Source organism: Bactrocera latifrons, unplaced genomic scaffold (genome assembly GCF_001853355.1).
Source record: "Bactrocera latifrons isolate USDA-ARS-PBARC rearing strain unplaced genomic scaffold, ASM185335v1 scaffold_155, whole genome shotgun sequence".
Classification (NCBI taxonomy): domain Eukaryota; kingdom Metazoa; phylum Arthropoda; class Insecta; order Diptera; family Tephritidae; genus Bactrocera; species Bactrocera latifrons.
This window is the reverse complement of record NW_017535019.1, coordinates 20,617-35,817: the sequence shown is the minus strand read 5'-3', so window position 1 is coordinate 35,817 and position 15,201 is coordinate 20,617. Positions and strand designations below refer to the sequence as shown.

General features: G+C 33.8%; 1 protein-coding gene across 3 annotated transcripts in view; it reads left to right on the top strand.

Annotated features, from left to right (window-relative positions):
• Positions 1-15,201, top strand: part of LOC108966109 — a gene marked incomplete at its 3' end in the record, with an annotated part of 34,154 nt that continues 18,953 nt past the window's right edge. Inside the window, 2 exon segments of one of the 3 annotated variants that reach the window (XM_018928857.1) lie at positions 1-116; positions 6,822-8,196. In XM_018928857.1, coding sequence (XP_018784402.1) covers positions 7,582-8,196 — 615 coding nt within the window. 3 annotated transcript variants of the gene reach the window in all.

Here is a 15,201-nt window from a genome sequence, read left to right as displayed (position 1 = left end):
GTGGCATATCGCACCCGCGGAAAAGCACTCGACGCGCGCGCTGAATGCCGAACGAATTGTGTTCCATGATAAATAAGTGCATACATAAATATTGAATAATTGTAACAGTGCGAATAGTATGTGAATTGTATTCGTATTTATTGTTAATTGAATTAAGCTGAATTTGAATTGTAGAACGCGTTGAGAAGGGTGTGTACGCATGTAAGTGGCGCCCAGGATTGTGTGTCTGTAATGTGAAAAGTGGCGCGCCTGCGCAAGCCAAAAGTGTTGTTCAAACTGTGGGCTAGAAAATAATTTTGAAGATTTTTTTTAATATTGCTTGAATCTATAATTTATAATTTGCGTGCCTTTGCCAGCCACGCGTCGCTATTATATTATATTACATTTTGGAAAATACTAGCTTCTAGCTGGCTCKCAATGCTGCAGAGAAATGTTAGAATAAGCCGTTACGGTTGAGCGACGAAGCCCAATTCTTCTTTAGAGCTGTGTAAATAATTGCTGTATATTTACAAAATAAATTTTCAGTCGTCAGTTGAGAATTTTTTTCATTAAAATAATATACAAAAAATTGTGTACGCTTTTGTAAATCAAAACCACTAAAAGTGATGTGTGTGTCTGAAAAATAACATTATTTAAAATTATTGTTAATTTTTTTTTATATTTTTTTAATTTGTTTTTTATATTTTTTTTTGTAGTTTTTCATAATTGAAAATTTTTTAGTAGCGTCAAAGTAATTAAATATAAATTAGTTGCCSTTACTCTCTTTGATTACCAGCAATTTTTGGTGACAAGTTTTGYGAGCAGTTTTGACTTTTGAAAACTGAAATTATTTACCACTTAACGGGTTGTTGAGGCTGTTTTCAAAATTAATTCATTGCGTTAATTTCATGTTTGAAGCAAATGAAATAAGCATATATAAAGTAACAAATATAATAAATAGTATATAAAGGTAATAAATAATATGCAATTTAATTTGGCTATGTGAACAAATTATAAAAATGAAATTATTTATTTTTGTATACAAACATTACTTTTAATTACAAAATATCAGTTTTTACTAACAACACATTTTCGACTTTTTTTTTTTATAATTTTCGATTCAAAAATAAATAATTAAAATAACTGAGTTATTAAATTAAAATAAAATATTACCAATCATTAAATTTTTTGAATTTTTCAAGTAATATATTTCATTAATTGCACTTAAAACTAATTTTGAATATACATAGTCTTGGCGATTCTGAATCTCACCTTGATCCGTCTGTCAGCTCTTTTGGAAATTACTTTGTATCATTTTTTAACTGTTCTCAACTATTTCGTTTCCCGGATCACTCTGTTGGCCTGGAACCTAGTGTATATGCATTAAGAAACTTAGACTGTGGGTATTGTTTGAGTTTGAGAATTTTTTCATTTAATATATATAAGGATTCTGGAAAAGTAGCATTAGTTTGTTTCCTTCTAACTGGCTACGTGTATTTCATTCAGATACGACTGTTTGTGGTTGACATATTGGTTTTCATTATAATTTTTTTTTATTACTATATTTATTACAAATAGCAATATAGTTTATKATCAGAGCTCAACATTTGTTCGACAGTTTAGTCTAAGGATCATGTATTCACAACACCTTTATGAAATCAGGCTATTTTTCTATTTATTGTATGGAAAAAACATCCATCTGAATTTTAGAATTTAGAACTATGATTAAAACAAGAAAATATTTATTAATACTACACAAAGAAGTAAATTTAAAATCAGAAAAAAATAGTTCGATAGAATTTAAGATTTTAATGGAGCGAGAAGATTTTAATCGTTATATACTGAAAATAGAGTTTCGGCAAAAATGGAGTATGAGAAAACCTGTCTATAAACAAAAATGTATTCATAACTGATAAGACTCAGCTATTGCTTCTAGTTAACTTAGGTACGGAGTGAAATTTAGGTAATATTTCTCAAATTTAACTGATGAATGTAAAAGAAATATCACCAAAATCTTAAAAAATTAAGATAAAATTAATGGTAATACTATAAAATATTGAAACAAGGTTAACAATTTCGGAAAAAAGGAAGTTAAGATTAGTAACGACAAGAGATATTTGGTATTATCAATAGCAAAAACTTAAAATTTCACAACTATGAGCAAGCAGCAATAAATATTATAAAAAAATATTTGCATTTATTATTATAACTTTCAAATCGGTTATTTTCCTCTGAGGATGTGAGGACAATAACTTTGACATTATTGTGACRATTAGATCTAAACAGTTTTTAAATGAAAATCATTACTAACGATTAAAATAAAATTGTTATCGCCATAAATTAGCATTCTTAAAAAGATCAAATGAAGTAAATGAAAAGTTTCCGGCCAGCCATAGTGAGACAAATTTTTTCGTTTCACTTATTCAACATAGTTCCGTYCATAGGTGATACACYTAATTATAGCGACCCTCCAACTTTTCGTAACCATTTATTTGGTACAATTTGTCCTTTGCTTCAAAATAGACCTCAGTTTCGGTGATCACCTCTTCATTCTATAACAATTTCATCTCAACGAGCATTCGTTTTAAATATTGCAACAGAACTTAGTCACTGGAGGCWAATTTTGGAAAATACGGTRGATGTGGAAGCAATTCAAAGAAAAATTCATGGATTTTTGACATGGTTTATACTAACTTGTGACACGCTGAATTGTCTTGATGAAACCTSCTACCAACGGTCAAAAAATAGTCGCTATTGAAGGTCAATAAAAATGATTCCATGCGCATKCCAAAAGAAAGACTTTTGCGTCTTTCTACGCCTTGGAGTGGSTTCATTGTGCGCAGTCCGCATATGACTGTCGATTGGACTTTGCAGTGAAATGATGGAACCTTGTTTCATCCGTTGTTACATTTTGACGCAAAAATTCGGGGCTATTACACTTGAACYTCTCCAAACATTGCTACGAATCCTCAACTCGTCGTTGCTTTTGGTGAGTTTATTTGTGGTAACAACTCATTTTGGGCGTCCACTGCGTCAGCGTTTTTGGTACTCATTTCAGCATGTTTAACTTAGCCTACCAATCCTTGATGGTTGACTTTTCTGTGGCAGAAACTCCTCATCAAGCCAAGTTTTTGCTTAAAGAGGCAATATTTTGTCAACTCGAGAAGTTTTTTAAATATATATTTCACAAAAGTTGTTTCACAYAAAATGGTATAATTGATATAATTATCCGATAGCTGTCAATTTAATATATGCGCTGTTTGAAAGTTAGGGCTAATGAAAAGTTATATGGATTTTGTTATGGTAGCACCATTTATGCTAGGTCAATTGAAAAGTTAGGMCGTTGTTCCTATCAGTTTTTCAACAGAGCCAGTTGTGTTATCTTCTATGTTAACGATTCCTGTTATCTAGATGTTATAAAAATCAAATCTTTCAGTTGTTTCAGAAAATGTTTTGAGGAATCTTAAAGTACCGTTCTAAGACCGGATTGGTCGATGAGGTATTGCCAATACTGAATCTACATAAACGTATCATATAACTGTATTTAGAACATTTGATTTTAATGATTGAGGAATGTCGTATCATGAATTATCAGATGCGTGACTTTCATATAAAGTGTGTTTATTTTAGGAGTAGGGAAAACTTGTTTAAATTTTTTAAAATTAAACACAAAATATTAATGAAATCATGAATGCCAGTTTGTATAAGTTCACGAATTTTATATTATTTAGGGTTAACATAACCTCTAAAATTTTGTACCTTCAGAACACTCCATATATGTATGTAGTAACACAAYTAAACCTCCTTACCCCAAGAATATTTCAAAATACTTCCGAATATAACAGATTAACCTGGAAACTTACAAAAAAAAGCTCTTACAAAAGAATTGGTGATATAATATGAAGCACTGAAACAGAAGTATTTACATGTGAAAGGTATGTAGAAATGAAAAACGAGCCAAGCGAAACATGACTTGAAGAAAAGCGACAAAGAAAATTGAATACACTGGCTTTCAGCAAAACTTTAATGCAAATACCGCACAGTAAACACCGCTAAAACATGTGCAATAACAACAAACAAACAACTAAACAGACATGTACACATAAACAGAAACGCACACACATACGGTACATAAATGTAATAWGAAAGTAACAGTATAACAACAACAAGAGCAGTAACTACAAGCAATCAAAACGATTAATTAGTGCATAAAACGCGCATAAATAATTTACATTGCCGTTAAATGAGAAAACCAAAAGACACGAAACCAATAGCAGCAACACACACATGTGCACATAATTACATACACACAAGTGAGGCAAGCATATTTACAATGCTCATATAGTCAATGGGCAGGCGAAATAAACAAAGAATACTTAGTGTTAAAATATGTTTCTGTGTGTGTGTACGAGTGCTAACCGTTGCATTTTCTGCACTAGCTGTAAATTTCTCTCAGTGCATTCACACATACATATGCGCATATACATACATGAATATATGATTAGCTACAGTTGCACTGCTGCAATTCGCTTTCAATCTAATATAAGTATAAATATGTGCAAATTATTTTTCATTAACTGCGATAGTTTTCACAGAAATTAAGATGCTTGTTTAGCTGCAATTAAAAGAAAAGCATAATACTTATGTATAGTATAAACGTTGAAATTTATACTGAAGCGCTTTTTGATTTCTTTACTTTGGTAATATGTGGCTAAATGCGTTTTGTTGCTATTGTTGTATTAGTAAAAATGCTTAAAATTCGTAAATTGCACATTTTTCTTGGAATTACAACTCCAATAATGCAAGAAGGTGCCTTAAGAAATTTTAATAGCGCTTATACCTATGTAACTGCTGTAAACATATTTGCATTAGAGTGGGTCGGAAGCCAAGTAAGAGAAATATTGTATGAATAATTGATGTGCTATGGTTTTTATTAAAAAATTGRCTTTCAAATATTCTGGTACCAAGTCGATGAGAATATCAATTATTTAAGTGATGTTGAAAAATTCTATGACTTAAAAAGACACAACTGCTTTTAAATTGGCTTTAGAAGACTGTCGTACGACTTCGAAGTTATAACTTCCAATAGTGACTTGAGTGTCTAGTAGAGYGAGTGMGACGACTGTTTGCTYGATGATAGGAGATACTTCATTTCTCCCTCTTTCACTGTCAGACACATTTGCTTTGCTTCCTTATACAGTCTGGAGAAAGCAGAACTAATGGCGCGGATGTTAAGGCCAATGATATCAATATCATTGGCAYACGCCAGCAGCTAATAGAACATTGTACCTGATCCATTAAGTCGGCTTGTCTGAAACCTCGTTTGGTATCGAAGMTGTCCTYCCCGATCCCGAYGGAGMTTTTRGTGTTGCTTAACGTCAGCTTACACAGCCGTATTAGTTTTTCATTAATGGCAAATTCAGACATGAATAGCTCGGTCGGCAATCCATCGCCCCCCGTTGCTTTGTTGTACTTTATTTTTCTTGCCATTCGAACTTTTTCATGGTAGGATAATGGAGCATCTGCTGCATCGTCATCGACTAGGGAATCGGGTTAACCATCTCCTGGTGTTATACTTTCACTGCAATGAAGTTTCCTTTCATAATTTTAGTATGTTCTGGGCATCAGTCACTAGATCACCTCTGGAGTTCTACAAGAGATGCAACTTATCACTGGATATTTTCAGATACCTTCTTTTATGGAAGAACTTACCGTTAAGGTATAATTTTTTTGGAGAACTTTCGTCCAATCATTACTTTTTTAAATTATGTATAGTTTTCGTCGGGTCTTTCTCTGTTAATCTTTAAGTTAATATTTGACAGTTTTCAATTGTTATAGCTTTGGTGCTCTAAGAAATATACTTCTTTCAAATGTTTATACAAAAAAGTTTATAAAAATTTTGAAATATATTTTGTAAGCAGTTTTTGTGTCCATTTCCTTTTGTGTTTATTACATAGAGTAAAGTGGTTCGAGCGTGGTTTCTGACCAGAGCTCGATAGTTGTTCGAAAGTTTGGTCTAGAGGTCTTTAATTCACACACCTTTTGCACACACAAGAAAATATGAACCATATTTAAGAAGTCGCGCTGAAAGTTAGCGCTGAAAATACCCAATATTTTATAAAGTTGCAGTAGTTACCTTTAGAAATTTAAGGGGTTACAGGTAATTCCTCGAGTAAAAAAAAGCATTTTTTCTCAACATTTGTTCTCATATAAAAAATAGAATATTTAATTAGAATTTTTTATTGTTACAAACATATGTGCACTATTAACAAAGAAATTCTAAAATTTTTGGGAAAATAATTAAAATTTCGCGATCTTTTTTTAAATAGTTGTAATTAAAAAAATACTTTGTCCAAGTCTCTAATAACTGTATCTCAAAGGCCTGTGTAAAATTTCATGAAGATCGGTTGAGTAGGGCTCGAGATAGCTTGCCAACCGACTTAAAAAACACAGAGCCGAGAAAAATGCACTTAAAGACTACGCCCAGGTAATCTCGAGGGCATAAGTTCTCCAGTCTGTATCTCCGAAACTATTACTTAGATCAACTTGAAAATTTAGTACAACATTACAGAGGTATTGTAAAATTTACTAAGACAATAAAAAAACGTTTGTTTTTTAAACCCCTAAACCCATGTAAAACCTTAAATTTGTAAGTATGGATAGTTTGATAATAAATGTAGTGACCGATCCATTAATCGGTATCGGCAGCTTCCAAAAATTTTGAATTGGTCGGATTTCATTATTTAAACACTATTTCAGCTTAGATCTAAAAAAAAAAACAAGAAAAAATGTATTTGTTTTTCAAAAATCTACCCARCTTAATACTCCAACGCATATTGCAGTTGAAGAAGGCACAGTAGGAGCTGCGATTTTGAGCAAACGGCTCAAAAATTTATGCAAGAGTTATTAATTTGCCAGCAATCATAATAATAAAAGTAATAAGAAAAAGCTAAATAAGTGAAAAATACCAAAAACAAAAAGGCAAAACCACCAAAAACAACAGCAGCGGCAATAAAACGCATATGCAATCTTTAATTATGTGCAAAAAAGCGGGCAATTTTACTAAGAATAACAACAACAATAACCACAACGAAAACGGTAAAGAAAACGTAAATTAACATCATCGGCGAGTATAAAAGCAACAATTAAACAACACGCTGAACATTGTTTTGAGGCAATTTAAATCAAAGCAGAAATCAGCCCACATTTTACACAACAAAAAAAAAAACAAACGTTTAAGTAAACAAAAATTACAACAGCAACAAAAGCACAATAAGGCAAAAATCGCGACAAAAAACTTGCGGCTGACTGCTGGAAAATCGCATAAGCAGCAACAGCAATACAAATAACAATAATAACAAAAATAACGGCCGCGCAGCTGTTGTGTGCGCACGCCTGTCAGCCCTACGACAGCTAGTCGGCCAACAACAATTAGCTTGGCTTAGCCACACAGCGGGAGCCGCGYGTTCGCTTGCAGAAGTGTTGGCCCACCAACTTGGCTTGAACACCGTGCTCCAGCGACTAACAGCTGCAATGCTTACGGATTAGCTGTGGCAACAGCTGTTGTTGTTGTTGCTGCTGCTGGTTGAGCTGCCCCCATTTATGCCCAGCTCACCACCGAAACACCACGTCACGCTGAGCGCACGCGTTCCACCTGCCCCCCCCGTTCGCCGCGCTGCATATGCCTGTGATTGMTTCGCTTTCGTTTTTCCGCGCTTCGCGTCTTCCATTTTCAACGAATTTTATAACAGTTTAAGTGTTTTTTTGTTTTGTGATATTTGTTGTTGCTGMAGACACTTTTGCCACCGCCAACGCCTGATGATGTGCTCAGCTAGTGGCTTCGTTTTCATTTTAATTGCTACTTTAATTTGGAATTGTTTGCATTTTGAATGTGCGGTACACGRCAACAACAACAATAGCAACATCAACGCAAGTAGCAATGATGGTAGCAACAACAGCAGTAACAACAACAAAACTGTGGTKAGCAATCGCAGTTGGTTTAGCACAACCACAGCGAGTCACAGTTATGTGGCTCCCGCCGTCGGTCCCAAAAAAAGAGTAGCAGATAATAGGAGAAGTAGCAGCAGCAGCAGCACCCACAATACCAGCCACACCAACAGCAACACGAATGCGAATGGTAATGCTCGCGCTGTTGGCGGTCGCCGTCTGCGCATCGATATCACGCGGAAGCACAGCGTTCATCTGAATGGTGTCGAGGTAAGTTCTYAGTTCGTTTCCTGATTTACATCTAAATACCCTTGTGGGTCAGCAGTTTTTTGACTTTGAAATGCATGTAAGCAATAACTAAAGGCAAGCAAGRCTAAACAATACTTGCAATGTTGAGGTCAGCATGCAGAATAAGGCAGAAAATGAGGTGTGGTTTCTTTTTGTTAATCGTACGATAGTTGTTCTTAAATCAGGTCATTATCAAGCTGGTCATAATTCGAAAGTATGCGTGCACTTCAGCAATAATTTTATTATTAAAGGTATTGTAATAAAATATCTTTTTTCAAAAATAAAAAATTTATTAAAAAAGCTTCCTTTGACTTTTAGAGTTTACATAGCTTAGAAAAATTTTGTTTCTTTATTTCTACTCACTGGAGCATAAGATAGAGGTTGGCTACTTCTAGTTTTGAGATAGAGTATTCTTAAATTTTTTTTTTTAATAGGGGAGGTCTTTCGACGGGCACTGTAACCTTCCGAACTTGTGTTTCCTATGAGCCATCTTTAAAAAATATAACTCCAAAGAAATTGTAGTCGACGGTCTAGTTTACAGTACATATAGTCATCTCGGCGGCAATTAGAAATTCTCATAGTTATTTCCACATCATGTATGGGGTGTGCTTTTGTTTGACATGGGGTTTTCGAAAATTTAATTTAATGTTATGTCTAATCATTTAATTTTATTATAAAGATAAGTGTTGTTTGAAAATATGTTTTAAAAAATTTATCGGGGCCGCCGCGGCTGGCTCTAATAAATTCCAGTAGGGACCCCAATTTTCGACCACTTTTTGGAACGGGGGGCTATATGTCAGCAATAACGCATCGAATATTCTCTTSCAAGGCGTAAATCGTGTCGAGCTTGTCGGCATAGACAAGCGATTGAACATAACCCTATAAAAATTAGACCAGCGTTGTTAAATCGTACTATCTTCGAAGCTACGACACAAGATCATGTGCTCACCAAAAGACTCATTTTATACATTTATTGTTTCGTTGACTTAATRAGATTTAACGCCGTCTTGTTGCTACCAAAAGTCGTCCACATCAACATCCTCCAATTCATGTACGAAAATACCATTAATCAGAGTTCCCCATAACTGCAACATAATGGCCGACTTAATTTGAAGAAATATGTACCAATAATTCCCTCTGCTCATAGATCACATCAAACTTATGAAGTCAAATCACTATTAGAGCAGGAGTGTATAGAAAGGCTGAACCGTCTATCAATTTGCAATCGTGTACATCTGATCTGGATGCTGGAGATAAAAGCCTTCAAGGAGCTGACCGACGAACTAGCCCGCTCTGGGGCGGCTTCCAGGATGATGAAGCCCGAACTATTCATTGCGGTGGAGTTCCATATCTTGAAAGAGTTTCTCGGCTGGGGAAAGAGAGCAGGGAGAGAACGCCACTGTCAGCAGGCAACAGGGTTGCGCCACGCCAAGTTACTATTGGGTGGTTACAAATCTAGCAAGGTTTAGAGATATGCTTAATCACTCTTTAGACAAGTTTCGTTCGCTTGCCGTGCTCTAGACTAAGATACAGGTTCAAGAAACACTTGTCTAWTAAGGGCATAATTTCTTGAGCAAACTGACGGTTTTGCGACATRGAACAGGAGACTTTAGAACATCTGATTCTAGATTGCTCAGCAATTTCAAGAAGTAGGTAGTAGTATGCGGGGACAGGGATCACATCACCTTCACCGCGCCAGCAAGCTCTTGGAATTTTCAAAGTACTKGACTTTTGTGACCATATGAGATATAGGAGAGGGCAAATTGAACCATAGGTCGCAGTACAAGGTCTCCATTATTTTCTATATAGCTATCTATAGCTTTTCAATTACCATTACCGACAATTTTGCTTATTGATGTACTCATTCAACCGAAAGTGAGCTAAGTGCCCAACAAAATTTTCTTGTGAAAATCGGGATCGGTGGCCATCTCGTTTCGGGTTCATTTAGAGAGCATGCGATGAGCTTGATGTCTGTCTGTTTATTTATTTTCAAATTGCAAAAAAAAAACCCCGGTTCTAAGTCCTGAAGAACAAGAACTCACTACAAGGAAAACCTTTTAAGAAAACTGCAAATCTCTGAAACAGTCTCTAAATAACGAAAGCAAGGAATTACACCTTTTAATGAGTTTTGTTAARGGCTTGCGGAATCGTTTTTTGTTTGCTCAAGATCTTTCACTCCATTATGGAGCTGTTATATCTTCTGCAACAGTTACACAATTCTTTATAAGCCCTAGGGAGTGGAGAAAGTATTAGACARTGTGTTTGTTAATTGAAATGCAGATTGCTTTTGCTACACTGCAGTCATTTRAGGCTTATAATTGCTTCAGCTCCTACACAAGCGGCAMCTTTTATTTACTTTTGCTTTTGAGCTTCGCAGAAATTTTCACGCTTTTYSACCAWACTGWCGTAATTTATGTAAATATGACCCAAAGAAATAAAAAATGCATTAATTTAATTTTTTGTTTTCATWTTATAGTTTCTGTAATGATTGTTATTATTTCATGGGTTAGGTAACTTCTTKCTGCGCTCCGAAGAAGAATGAAATGTGAAAAATTGCTTGCACTCATAAAAATTTTTAAAGTCATATTCGGTGCAGATAAAAAATTGTGGGTGAAATTTGGTAAATGGTGCCTTTCTGCTCTTGCTATATAATGTGAGCAGTGCAATTAATTMATTTTTTTTAAGTAATTAATATTCAAGCGAGATATGAGTCGGCCATTTCAAAGTATTCAGCAACTCCGGTAGGCTCAGCGGTATTACTGAAGCGATATCATAACTGATTTTGTTACAGAATTCCGAATATATTGGAATTTAAAAGACTAAAGAGACATATGGGTAGACGAAAGTAAGTCATGATATTTACAGCACAGTAGAGTGGGCCAAAGAGCTGTCATCGTTAGCAATGGTGGATGTTAGTGCTCATCTTTAACCAAACTTCCCATTACATTCTTAGTGGATAATCAAGTATCAATTTAGATGAGGGTCCACAAGAAGTCTGGCGACGGTAGGAATTTTCAAAAAAAGGCTTCTGGATGAATTTATGAAAATAATCTAGCGCACAAAAATACTTCTAATTATGCTGGTTTTCTACTACACAGACTATAACTCAATTTATTCATAATTCAAAGAACTTTTCTTCTGTTCGTTCCTCCTTTCTTCATTAAGAAGGCCGTTGTTACCATTAAAAAGCGCTGCCAACTGTTGCAATGGAATACTCCACGACATATTTGTGAATATATAGAACATTTTCTGAATTAAATATCGCCATTTGTTTTCTTCTTTTTTTTGGGTTTAGAGTTTGCAAACAGTGAACTCAAAGCAAATCTCTGAGGCGTTACAAAGTGTGCCACGCAGCTCAAGCAATTTAATGAAAAGCGTCTCTTAAAGAAACTATGTGTTCTACAAAACTTGGTTGAATAATGGCTTACTCACAAACAGATCTACAAATGCTGGTAGATATGAACCAAATACTTGACAGCATTGCTGTAACAAAGGCCAAGAATTTACATTTTCTGGAGTCAACGAAGGTTGAACATTGACTCGGCGTATTAGCCTATTTATACGCGCGATTGTTACATGTATGTTTGTATGAATGCTTGCATGTATATTTATATGTATGYATGTATGTCTTTAATCGTATGAAATATAGTGGAAGTTGAGTTATAGCTATGCGCATGCAAATTTATTACATTTGAAAATTGTCTACARATTTAACTTTTATGACAGTGGGTTTGTTATTTTATACTATATGTAAATATTTTTAATATCTCGAATTGTGTCATATTTATCTTCATAGAAGAGAATTTGAATAATTTATTGTAATTTGTTTATATTTCTGGAATCAAGTCAAGGGTGTAAGGAAAATAAAGAGCATTCATTTTTTCTTCAAAATCTCGAAATGTGTTTAGTCTTTTGATATATTGTTTGATTGAAATGAAAGACRTGTTATCCAAACTTCATTTGGTAAGAATCTTTCATTAGGTTAGGTTAAACTGGTAGGACAATAGGCCATGCATAGACCAGTTTTGGTCCTTTGCGATAACAGATGGAGTTAAGAGAAGTACTCATCGCGAAYTTTAACAGACTCTGCGGCRATTAATGTGTTCAGAGAGATATTTCGACTGCAGCGCCATCTATYGATTAAATCTCTATTCTGATTATTTTCTTTCTTGTGATTRCTATGTACGAGGTTATGTAAGAAAAGCCTGAAAAAAAAGACTGTGTRCATAATAAGTATAAAAATTGAATAGATTTGCAATATACAACCATTGTTTGCATAAAGTTGCCACAAATTAATCAAACTCATAGTGTTTAAATGAGTAGAGTTTCTCATTCAAATGTTGAACGACAATAAGTCAAGGCTGACAATTAAATCGTCTAATAAATGCTTCAACGAGAACTATTCAATTGGATGACTTGGCTTTTTGTAAATTGTTACATATACAGGGTGTGCCTATCTGCGTATAAAAATTCAATCTGTTTGCCATTTATCTCTGCTAACCGTTTGAGTTAATTAGTTATGTTTTGGTACATCGAATTCAGTATATTGTCACCTAAAATGCAAGATAACGTAGCATCACTTCTCATAAGCTGACAGGAGAAGGAAAAACAATATAATTAAAACCACTAATATTGAAACTAAATTTGAGTTTTGGTTATAAAGTGGTTATAATACACACATATAATGGTTATATATTGGTTATTATATCTGTTATATAGGAGTCGAAAGGATCGCTATTGCATAAGATATGACAGGCGAACGCGAGAACGCCAATGACAGCAACGAAAGGCAACAGTTAGTTAACGTACGTCCGAGAGACCACTCATAAACTACAGATTCTCTAATATATATTGTATTTGTGTTTTGTGTTGATTAAAGTAAATCTATTTTCTTTAGTTTTGATACTTAATTATGTGGTCTTTCACACGGCATGCTCGGCAGTTTTGCTATTTATAATACATGGCCTCATTTGACTTTTGGTGTTTGTAAATTGTAAAAAACTGTATGAAATTAATATATTTCTACTAAAAAACGGTGACTCCTTTTTAAAATTTATTAATTCTTTCTATACTAACAATAAAGAAGACCCAGCCTGTATGCATACTTATTTACACAGCCATCAATCTGATCAATTGTCACTTGATATATTGCTTGGCACATCAGTGCCGCMGCTAGTGCTGATGACTTGACAGCCGTTGTACACATTTACAGACAAAGGTCTGGAAAAGTCTTATTAATCTTTTAGACGAATTAAYCGCACTTAACTTGGCTGATAGGCACACACAAATTTAATGATAATCACATGCGTTAAAGCTTTCGCTGAATGGATACAATATGAAAGCACTGCAGCATACTTTTAACATTCTTTAAGACTGCCTTACTGATTTATATGAATCACATAAATTAAATTTAATTGGCTGCAAAGATTTAGAAACAAAAGCTAATGCGTTTTCAATTACGGTGTTGTAATTGAATAGCTGATTAGTGGTAATCAAATATGCGACAATGTAAGTGAATGCTTGGAAGCGATATGGCAAGATTTGCATGTACAAAATGACGCGAGCATTAAAAATACAACAAATAAATAAATAAAATAAAAGAAAACTAGCAGAGATGGCACCATTTTCGCTTACAATTTCATATACATATATATGTATCGATGAGTAAATGACCTCTTCCATTATACAAACATAAATTCACTATTATATTTTACTACCGAGCAGGTGATTATCAGGCGATATATGTATATTACATATATGTTTACATTTTTTACTGTTTATGCGAAATATTCGTAAACTTTTTTTGGGTGTTGAAAAACTGCAGTGTTGACTAAAAGAATTCGGCAAAAAGTCGCCTGGAAACGCAGTGCCATAATGCCAGAACGTTGAGTCATGTAAATATTGTTGKTGTGCTGAAAAGGTAAACAAAAGTACAAAAAGTACGCAAGGCAGGTTTAAGAAGAAAAATTATGTGACTACACSTGCCGATGAGAATATAAGAATTGATTTAATTTTTCTAATAAATGTTATCTCTATGATTACAAATACAGTCATACAAAAAAGCAAATTGTCATGATTAGAAATAGCATTAATTACAATAATTCAAACTATTTTGAAGGGCTATAATTGAACATTTTTCAGAGAAAGCAATATATTTTTGGCTTACAAGCATTTGTTTAATTCAGTCCTTAACCGATTTGCTTGGCTAAATGGTAGAAAAATACTAAATGACTAAATTGAGCAGCGGTCTTTAAGTAGATATTTTATTCATTGATTTTTATTAAGGAGATCATAGTTTATTCACTGAGAATTGAAATRAAAATCTTTTCGCAATCAAATGGGTAAGGACGAATGTCAAACTCCCTCATAATCCAATGAAAGTTAAGGCAATAAAATACATGTAATATATACGATTATTGAATAAATTTAGAATAAACATTCATTATTTGCATAAACGTGCTACAAATTACTCAACTATATAGCGTTTAAATTAGTAACTTTTTTACTTCAAATGCTGAACTAGATTAAGTCAGGAGTGACAATTTAATTCTGCGTCAAATGCGTCAGCGAGAACTATTTAATTGAATGACTTGGCTATTTGCCAAATTTTAGTTATACACGGTGTGCTTATATCGGTATTATTAACGGGTGATCCAAGTTGGGGTACGCGTGAGTCGTGTCGAACTGGCATGTTATTCTTGTTCAGTATTGTAAAACATTTCATCTTGGAAAGACTCATAAACTACAGATTTTCTAATATATATCGTATTTGTGTTTTGTATTGATTAAAGTAAATCTATTTTCTTTAGTTTTGATACTTAATTATGTGGTCTTTCACACGGCATGCTCGGCAAAGTTTTGCTGTTTATAATACAAACTGAATGAAATTAATATATTTCTACTAAAAAACGGTGAYTCCTTTTTAAAATTTATTAATTCTTTCTATACTAACAATAAAAAAGAATAATGTATTTCTCGCACTTCGTT